The following is a 10130-nucleotide window of genomic DNA, read 5'->3' as shown; positions in this document are numbered from 1 at the left end:
ATGCCGAGGGACCGCACGCTCCGGCTGCAGCACGGGAACCGCATCCAGGCCCTGTGCGTGCTGGGCACCCGCATCTCCGCTGATGTCTATGGGTGAGTGGGACACCCCAATGCTCCCTTTCCTCCCTCCGTTTCTCCATCTTTCTTCCCACCTTTACCCCTCTCATTTTTCCTTCTTTTCCCTCAAAACCCACAACCCTTACACTGTGATTTCGTGTAATTTGTGGGAAAAATCCTCCCTGGGCTCTGCAAATCTGCACAAGTCCTAGGAAAGTTTTGAGCATCAGCGTATTTACCCTGGGTCCGCAATGGCAATGGGTTTGATCCATCTGGGATCAGCAGAGCTAGTGTCATCCCAGAAAGCTGCCAGAGAGCGGAGGACGAGCAGGAGCCACGGGGATGGACTGGGAAGGATGGGATGCAGCTGGGAGAGGGAAGAAAAACAAGATTTAGTGACCAAGCAGTGTCTTGGGAAAGCAGAGTCCCCACAGCACCAGCCCTGCACCCCTAAAACCAACCTAACACTGCACTGCAAGATAATTATTCCCCCAAAGGAAAAAAGTTTAAAAGCTCATTTCATGGTTAATTCTGGTCTGTGCCGCTTCTACAAATCTCATCCTTGATATTCAAGCCAAGCAGCGCAGTTACAACTCATTTGGCATCTCTCCGGGTCAAATCTCCTCCCTGTGGGATTCCCAAAACCCAGAAACAAGGAAACCAAACCAGTTTTTCCATGCATAATTAAATGTAATTTAACAATTTAAGAAACACCCAGGCAGCAGCAAACGAGCACTCAGATTTCCTCTCCACCCCCACCCCGGTGCGGCTTTGGCGGGACTGCCGGCATCCAGAAACCCAATAAATGATGCTGTAACGGTGATATGGCGCGAACTCTCGGGTGTCAGGAGCCTGCACCTCGGGAGCTGCAAGCATCTCAAAAATAATAACACTGGAAAGATGGGGAAATTAGGAACCAGGAGCCAGGATAGGGGAATGGGAAGCACACAGCGGTTGAAGAGCAAGGGCACATTGGACAGGGAGCAGTGCAGCACCAGCTGCTTCAGGGCTGGATAAAATCACCCCAAAAATCAGAGTTTCCCATGGTAAAGTCTCTCAGCTGGGTCGCCACGCCATTGGAATGAGCTGTTAAATACCAGGTTTGCCCCGGCTGGAAAACAAACACAGATTTCTCCATTGAAGTGCAAACTCCAGAGGCACCAGGTGCTTTGTCTGCCATTATTATAGATCATAATCTGCATTGATGGCTATAAAATACATTTGTTTAGCTAAAATACTGTGTTCTAAAAAAGAGACACTTCAGGTGTTCCCAGGCAGGGACGAAAGGGCTAAAGGTGCCGGCGGTGAACGTGGAGACGCCAGCGTGCCCCGTCATGGCTGTGTTTTGGGCAGTGAAACAAGTTGTGGTGAGAGCCAGGTGTTTTCAGTGCAAACCTCTCAAAATACGGGGTGTTTTTGGCAGGGCGGCCCCGGCTGGGGCGGTCTCCTTTGGTGTGAAGCACACGGAGGGGGTGAGCGTGGAGGTGGTGTGCCGGGGCCGAGCAGAGGACGGGGTAGCCCCCAGCAGTGGGACACGGTGGCCGCTGGACAAGGGGACGGTCCTGAGGTTCAGCATGAGCCGAGCCAGCACAGAGGTCAATGATAACAAGGTAAGAAGTGGGGTGCTGGGGTGTGGGACCCCCTCAGAGTGAGAACATCCTGCCCCAACCAGGGATCTGGGGGTTTGCAGGTAACCGTCAGCTTTTACGCAGAGGGAGGACAGCCCATCAACCAAGCCGGGGTCTTCCTCACTGGCATCGGTGAGTACGAAGGCTCCTGCAAGGCAGCAACCGGTCTTCAACTCTTCAGTCCCTTGGGGTGGGGTGTTTTGAGGTGAGGGGACCCAGGTTTGCTGGGTCTTGGGGGGCTTTTGCACCCACCCAACCTTGCTGTAACCCAAGATGATGGTGGCGTCTGTCCATCCAGGGATCTCTCTGGATGTCGACGCAGATCGGGACGGCGTGGTGGAAAAGAACAGCCCCAACAAGGTAATTTGGCCTCTTCCACCGCACGGGAAGTCCAGGGGCTTGCAAGAGCCTGAGCTAAGGCCCCGCGGGGTGTTTTAGGCAAGCTGGACCTGGGGGCCCAAGGGACACGGGGCCATCCTGCTCGTCAGCTGCGACAAGGAGAGCCCCTTCACTCCAGCACTGGACTGCGCCGACGAGAGGGTGTTCAGCAAGGAAGGTAACGCCGATCAAAAAAAATCATATAAAGCAACAAAATGCTCTATTATGCCCCCTCTTTAACCTTTTTGGAGATGTTATTTTGCTTGAGAACTACCCATGGGCTGCTGCTCTCCACCAAACTGCTGAGTAAGCTTCCAACAGGGAAATTATTTTTTGTTTAATGCCATGCGAACTAACTGCAGTCAAGCAGGGGCATGAAGCACTGCCAGCAAAATAGCAGAGGTGCCACTGACAGCAGAGCTGGCCCTAGGGATGCTTCCCACGGGTGAAAGGACCTTGGGGTGAGGTGTGCGCCAGCAGCCAGGAATTCCTGCCTGTTCCTAGAAAACGAAAATCACGCAGAGCCGGTGCCCATTGGCTTCTTGAGGCCAGGACCGGCTGTGCCAGGGCTGCTGGGAGAGAAAAAATAAGGGCGTTTGTTTCAAAGCACAAGCCACAACCTTCAGTAGCAGGACTATAGGTTGTTTTTCCGGCTTGGAAAGGCTGGTGGAGCAAGGAAAGATCATGCAAGCTGGCCAGAGCTGCGCTGTGCAATCACCTGTTTTTAACAATAATATTTTTTCTTTGTTTGTGCCCAGACTTGCTGGACATGTCTCAGATGGTCTTGAGGACCGAAGGGCCACCAAGCCTGCCACGGGGCTACGAAATCGTTCTCTATATTCCTGTCTCCGAAGCCGACAAAGTTGGGGTCTTCTATGTGCAGAGTAAGTCCTTCCTCGCCTCCTCCTCTGCCCCTTCCTCCTCATCTGTGGTGTTCTTGAGATCCCCGCAAGCTCTTTTCTTTCCTTCTCTGTCCTTGTCCTCTTCAAATGGCACTTCTGAAGCAGATCATGCCTTCAGCATCCCTTCTCCAAAATTTTCTAGCACTGAACATTCTCTCTTAAATCAATTGGAAAACTTTGGAGATGAACAAGCAGATGCACAGGGCCATAAAGCCATTTATCCAAGGTCATCCAGCAAAGCAGCAGCACAAAAAAGTTCATGTGTCTCGACACCCAGATGGTAACATGCTCTACAACACATTTTCCTTTCGTTGTTGTGTGCACAGTGATTTATTCCCTGCACCAACAGCCCTCATCCAGCCCAGAAATGTGCCATTAAGTAGCCTGGTCTTGTCCCTCAAGTCTGTCAGCAGGAGGGTTGGTGGCATTGTCACCCCATGGCATCTCAGGGGGGTCACAAGGGCAGAAATCCCATGAAAACATCTTCCCAATGATGGTTCCATCCAAGGAAAGGCCAAGACATTTTTCTTCACCCTCCTCATGCAAAATTGCAAGCCCCTTAACTCCTGTTTTAAGATCCTTCTGCTTGTGTCCTCCCACAGAGGCAGAGAAGCTCCAGCACAGAGGGATTGTGGTACCTCCTCACACACAAGCGAAAGAGTTTGGAAACCACCACTGAAACTTCAGAAATTGTCCATCTTCCCACTTATCTTCTTGCAGATCCCTTCTTCGGGCAGCGCTACGTCCACGTGCTGGGCCGGAGGAAGCTGTACCACGTGGTGCAGTACACCGGTGGGACTGCTGAGCTCGACTTCTTCGTCGAGGGGCTCCGCTTTCCTGACGACACCTTCTCGGGGCTGGTCTCCATCCATGTCAGCCTCCTGGAGACGCAGACTGAGGTCTGGGGGCTCCAGGGAAGGGATGCAGATGGGAGGTGCAACAGCCCAAGCGGCATGGAGAAGCAGATGTGGATTGAATGGAGAGTGGTTCCCATTAATTTACCCCAAAAATGACCTCGGGGTAGGGTATTTGGGGGGGAAATAATGATGAACAGGGTGTAGAAAGTCCCCAATTTCTGCTTGCTTCTGCAGGGTATCCCCCACACACCAATCTTCACTGACACAGTAGTGTTCAGGGTAGCACCGTGGATCATGACCCCCAACACTTTGGCGCCGGTGAATGTCTTCGTCTGCAGGTAAAGGCCAAGGGTTGATGGTTTCCCAGCCAAATCAGCACCTGGAGGTCCCCAAGACGGGCAGGGGAGGTGATGGGCAGAGGGAAAGGCAGCTGCCTGTGGGAGATACCCATCTTCCAGCAGCCCTTCATCCCCTTCCCTCCTGCAATCTGCTTTCCCAGCATGAAGGACAACTACCTCTTCATCAAGGAGATAAAGAACCTGGTCAACAAGGCCGGCTGTGAGCTGAAGGTTTGCTTCGGCTACATCAACCGCGGGGACCGCTGGATGCAGGTAGGTGGGCACGAGAGAGCGAGCAAAGCTTTCCTTCCCTGCTGGTGCACTCCACATGGGCTTTTCTCCTTTTTTCAGGATGAGATTGAGTTTGGCTACACCCACGCTCCCCACAAAAGCTTCCCAGTGGTGCTGGACTCCCCTCAAGATGGAGGGATGGAGCAATTTCCCATCAAGGAGCTGCTGGTAAGAGCAGGACTGTTGCTTGCATAGCCCAAGGAGCAGCTTAAAGGTTTTTTACCTTTAACCTGTTTAACCTTTCCCAAAATCCAACTTGCACTTGGCTCCTTGGAGGCCATGCAATGCATTGCCTAGAAAAAAATAGTTTAACACCATTTATTCCCACTGCACGGAGATACCACCCCATTCACTTCCAGCTGGGAATCCACCAACAGCCTCACCCCCCTCGAAGCAAGGATCAGAGCCTAATCCACATCCCAGGCACCTGGAAACTGATTTAGTCAGGAGGTGCTGGATGAGGGGGACAAGGAGTACCCCATCCCTCTGGGAACAGAGGACTCCTGCCAAGCCCTAGAGCAGGAGGGGATTTCTTCACCCTGAATATCTGAGCAATGGGCCGCTTTTTCCTCTCCTCCTCTGCGCCTGTGACTACGCAGCAGATCCCAAGCAGGTGGGGAAAGGAAATGATGAGAGGGGTCCATTTACTTGCTCAGAAGAGGGCAAGATGCAGCCAGCTGTCAAAACCATCCCAGGGCGTGCAAAGAAAGCTGCTTGGGAGAGCAGTGATCCTGTCCAGGGCACTTTGGGTGAGCCCAGTAAAGACAAACATGAGAAAATGATGGACTGAGAGATCCCCTTGAGATGCAGGAAGGGCAAGATATCCCCCAGTAGCCACCAGTAAAGCCAGCTGGGCCCTCTGGGCAGCCTCAGCCCTGCTCTTTTCTCCAGCAGTAACTGGTGAAGACGGCAGTGTATTTGCAGCTCGCTTATTTCTTTTGCTGCACATCAGTTGGGAGAAGGTTAAGGGCTTGTGAAAGCATCGAAATGCATCTTTTCTCATGCCTGAAATGAGTACACGCAGTCCCAGATTCATCAGGCGGGAGGGGAATCACGCGCTGACCCGCTCCTTCGCAAAATAAGCCAGGTGCCCGCTCCTATCTGCCCTCTTCAGGAATTGCTTTGCTTCATATTTAGAGAAGCAATTTCAGCCTTCGGAGCTGCTAACACATTATACTCCAATTTCTGCTTTGAAGCCGCCCCTAATCCCCGCTCCTATCTTTCCAATCTCATTTTCCAGCGAGGACTATTTAGCCAAACGCAACCCGCACGGCTCCTCCTCTGGCCCCGGCCAAGCCCTAAGCCCCTGGGACCCCGCGCCAGGGAAAAAGGAGACGAGAGGGAATTAGCCCCTCAAAATCAATCTGGAACTGATAGGGCTTGGATGCGACCCGCAAACCTGCGCCTTGACAGTTGAAACCGCCCCGGCTCCGTGGTTTATTAAACCGAAATAAGCTGAGGGCAGGTGTTTCACGCTAATTCCTTCAGCAGCACCCAGGGAAAGGATCTGACCCCCCGCTATCCTCCAGATATACACCCCAAAAATGCACAGGGGGAGCCTCGGGGAAAGGCAGCGGCAGCTCCCAGCTTCTCCAAACACCCTTACTTTAAAAACAAAATAATTTCTAGATGATAGCCATGCACCCTCAGGTCTCCCTGCTCATTTTTACTGCCCTGGATATTTAGTTTACCCCTGAGGAAACCCAACACCAATAAGTGATTGGGATTTAATGCAAACGCAACGGATACCTGATCTCGCCCCAGGAGCTGCCATGGGCTCCAAGCTCATGTTGATTTGAGCCGCAGAGTGAGGACAGGTTCAAGGCAGCATTTTTGCCCCATCACCGCCATTTTCGCCCCGTTTTTAACATTACAATCCTTCCCTGGGCTATTTGACCCCGGCGCATCACAGCCAGGGGTTAATTACCCCTGCATGCACAACACCTTCAATCCCAGATACTTTAAGTCCTGAAAATCAGGGCTTAAAGAGGATTTAAGTGAAGTACAGCCCTCGGGTGGCTCTTATGCCCGGGGTTGATTTATCCACAGGGGCTGAAGCTCAACAAGAGCCACCCAGAAAATCAGCTTCAGGGCTACCCCAGCACCTCATTACCTTAATGCAGACACTTAAATACTGGCTGAGGGATAGCAGAGGAGATTTCTTCCCAGCTCAGCATCCCCTGGCTGTCACCATTTATTTCTGAGCCCAAATGACCCAGAAACCATCATCCTCTTGCCTCTCCCCATCCATGGACAGGCTTCCCTCTTGATTTTCACCCACCAGAGCAGGTCTGAGCGCAGCAGGAGGGATAAAAGCAAAGAGAGGACTCAGGGCAAAGCCCACAGTGATTTCTCTTTCCCCAGGGCCCCGATTTTGGCTACGTGAGCAGGGAGCCCCTCTTCGAAGCCATCACCAGCCTTGACTCCTTCGGCAATCTGGAGGTCAGCCCACCCGTGACCGTGGCGGGGAAGGACTATCCCCTGGGGAGGATCCTCATCGGCAGCAGCTTCCCTACGTGAGAAATGGGAAATTCCCATTATTCTGGGAGAAAAGGAACCATGGTTACCCCTAAATATCATTTTAAAATTCACATTAAGGGCCTTGAGTAGCCATTCCCTGACCAGCTGTAAATCTGGTACCCCATGGAGTGGGTGCATCCAATTTCTGCCTTCACGTCTGCACCCTCCTTTCTTTCCTCCACCTTGATCACAATTTATACACATTGCCATACAAATATTTATTCCTCAATCCCCTCTCTCGTGGTCTCTCCCTCCCAGATCCGCGGGGAGGAGGATGACCAGGGTGGTGCGGGATTTCCTCTGCGCCCAGCAAGTGCAGGCGCCCGTGGAGCTCTACTCGGACTGGTTGGCCGTGGGCCATGTCGATGAGTTTGTCACTTTTGTGCCCACCTTCGATGCAAAGGTACCCAAAAAAACCCCGTCCCGCTCCAAGGTTTCTCTCCTGAGCAGTTCATCTCATTGGGGCACCTCTAAGGAAACCCCAAAATTCCTTTTTTTTTATGTTTCTAACCAACATTTGCTTGGGTTGCCACCTCTGTCCCCAAAATGAAGGCTCTAGACCCAAAAGGGACTTTCTTGACTAATAATCAGCACAGGTAGAAGAAAAAAAGATGCCTGAAAAGGCAGTCCAAGAAATTTAAACCTCAATATTCACCTGGGCTGCTCAGCATCCCCCGGATGTTTGCAGAAGCTCACTCTTCCCTCTATGTCAGTTTTTGCTGCTTCTGACACAAGGCTTTTCCTCCAGGAAAACCCCACCTTGACCTGGATGGTTCAAAAAAGGAGTATTTATGCACACAGATATACACACACACAGGGCTTTTGCCCTCCCCAGGGCTGTGCTGAGTCCCTGTAGGAGAAGCCATCAAGACCAATAGCAAGCAGCCACCACTGCTCCACTAAGGAGACCATTTCTGCTGGTGGGAAGCAAACCTGGAGCTCAGAGCCTAGAAAAATCACCATTTTCCATAGGATTAGCCCTATTTTTGGTTTCTCCTGGGAAAGTCAGAGCACAAATATTCACTTATTCAGCCCAGAAACAAAAAAATACCAACCTAGAGAGCAGCCAAACTCCTCACTTCACCACCTCAGCTCACTCAACGCCCCAGCAGACCCCTCCTGGGGGTTCAAATACCCAACCTGGAGTGGGCAGGATTGGACCCAGCTGCAGTCAGGCTCCAGCTTTCCTCCCTGCCCCAGCAGCAGTTTAACCCCGCAGGGATATTTGCCAACAGCGTAATCATCGCACCTCATTCAGATCTATCCCCTATAACTACACTAAATAACTGTGTAAATACCTAATTTTAAGAATTTAAGCTCAGGTTCCTTACAAAATTAAGCCGCCAAGGCTTTGGCTAAGGCACTTTCTGGTGACTGCTGTCCCTCCTGTCTCGCCCCAGCGGTTTCGGATGCTGATGGCCAGCCCCGCGGCGTGCTACAAGCTCTTTCGGGAGAAGCAGAAGGAGGGCCAGGGCGAAGCCACCATGTTCAAAGGCAAGGGGACAAAGCGGGTGGCTTCGGCCACTGAGCTTTGATGTCGGCTGAGACAGCCAGAGCCGAGGGCGGCAGCGCCTGATGGACGTGCAGGAATCGGGGGGACGTGGGGACATTTCCCCCCCGGTCGTCCTTGGCAGCTGGCAGGTGGGATGGCTGCCCACCATACCCAGCCTCCTCAAGCCCTATTTTGGGAAAGCGAGTGGGACGGGAGGGATCAAGCCCTCTGCACAGAGGGGATGCTTGCATGGTGGGATGGGGCATCTCTGGAAATGCCAGCAGAGCTCAAGCACAGAGTGGGGACAACTGGGGACTCTCACGTCACCCCATATTAGCACCGGGTTTTATCACTTGCCTTTCCCTCCCTGCAGCAATGATGTTTTGGTTGCCAGTTTGGGCATCCTTTAATTATGGTTTTTGATATAATCCATTTGGGATAGGGTTGGGGAAGATCTCCTTGGGTCCCCCTGGGTCACTGCCATATGCCCAGGACCTGGTTGTCCCAAAATAAGAGGTGGTAGCTCTGGTTTTATGAAACTGAGTGGAGAAATATAGGAGCTAACAACTCCTGTGGGCAGGAGGATGGATGAGAGGACCTTTCCAATACTCTTTCCAGTGGGCAGAGGTTTTCCTCCCACCCAGTTTCCCAATAAACTAAGAACTAGGACTGCCAGCAGTCTTTACCCCAAGCTGAAGGAATCAGGATTTAGGGTTTTTTTCCCCATCTCTGTGCCCTGTTTTAAGCTTGGCTCATCCCAGCGCTGCTTCATTTTGATGGGGGTTTGCATTTGCAGGGTACTCAGGGACAGACACAAAACGGGTCACCATTAACAAGGTCCTTTCCAACGACATCCTGGTGCAGCAGAACCAGTATGTTCAGGTAATAACCGATACTTCTTGCAATAATTGCCCCAGGGTGGCGCAAACCCTTCAGGGAGTAGTTGCATTTTGGCTCTCCTCCTGCTTGAGATGGTTTTGGGGACCATGCCTACCTGTGTCCCCCACCTCAACCTGCTCTTCTCCATCCTCTCCAGCGCTGCATCGACTGGAACAGGGACATCCTCAAGAAGGAGCTGGGGTTGACAGAGGAGGACATCATCGACCTGCCAGCCCTCTTCAAGCTTGACAAGCAGGGCAAAGCTGTGCCATACTTCCCCAACATGGTGAGGGACAACCTGCTCCTTAGTTTCTCCCCCAAAATCAGCTCATTCAGCCAAGAGGAGTCCTCAAAGTTGTCACAAAAAAGCCCAATATTTACAGCTGCCCAGAAAAAGAAAATATCTCCAGCCAGGCACAGATAAGCCCAGGCCTACCACAGATCTGTGGCTTCGTGTTGCTCACAGTTGGGTTGAACTATGTAGTTTTGAGGTGAAAACCTTTCAGAGTGGTGAAACTGCAAGGCGTGGGGCACATTCCAATGATAAAAAAGAGGAAAATGATGGTGAATTTGGAGGCCTGGGGGAGGGTGGCTGCAAAAAGTGGTGTCGATGCCCCATTTTGGGCTGAGGCTGAGGAGGGCAGCCAGCAGCTTTTCTTCAGCTTCATTGTCCCCGACGCCTCCCCTTGTGTCACCCCACAGGTCACCATGATCATCCTGGCCAAGGACCTGGGCATCCCCAAACCCTTCGGCCCTGTGGTGGGGGGTGAATGCTGCCTGGAGCGACGG

The 10130-nt window shown here is 52.2% G+C and overlaps 1 protein-coding gene across 1 annotated transcript in view; it reads left to right on the top strand.

Annotated features, from left to right (window-relative positions):
* PADI2 (peptidyl arginine deiminase, type II) overlaps positions 1 to 10130 on the top strand; it is a gene marked incomplete at its 3' end in the record, with an annotated part of 10255 nt that continues 125 nt past the window's right edge. Inside the window, 16 exon segments of the mRNA XM_010191824.1 lie at positions 1 to 92; positions 1480 to 1666; positions 1747 to 1816; positions 1983 to 2044; positions 2123 to 2240; positions 2821 to 2946; positions 3685 to 3863; positions 4056 to 4159; positions 4321 to 4432; positions 4511 to 4618; positions 6815 to 6966; positions 7229 to 7373; positions 8371 to 8464; positions 9259 to 9344; positions 9499 to 9627; positions 10044 to 10130. The exon segment at positions 10044 to 10130 is cut by the window's right edge and continues 19 nt beyond it. Of these exon segments, the coding sequence (XP_010190126.1) occupies positions 1 to 92; positions 1480 to 1666; positions 1747 to 1816; positions 1983 to 2044; positions 2123 to 2240; positions 2821 to 2946; positions 3685 to 3863; positions 4056 to 4159; positions 4321 to 4432; positions 4511 to 4618; positions 6815 to 6966; positions 7229 to 7373; positions 8371 to 8464; positions 9259 to 9344; positions 9499 to 9627; positions 10044 to 10130 (1851 nt within the window).

The sequence above is a fragment of the Mesitornis unicolor genome, unplaced genomic scaffold (genome assembly GCF_000695765.1).
Source record: "Mesitornis unicolor isolate BGI_N332 unplaced genomic scaffold, ASM69576v1 scaffold10409, whole genome shotgun sequence".
Classification (NCBI taxonomy): domain Eukaryota; kingdom Metazoa; phylum Chordata; class Aves; order Mesitornithiformes; family Mesitornithidae; genus Mesitornis; species Mesitornis unicolor.
Note: the sequence above shows the minus strand (reverse complement) of the source record. Positions and strands in the feature narration are given on the sequence as shown.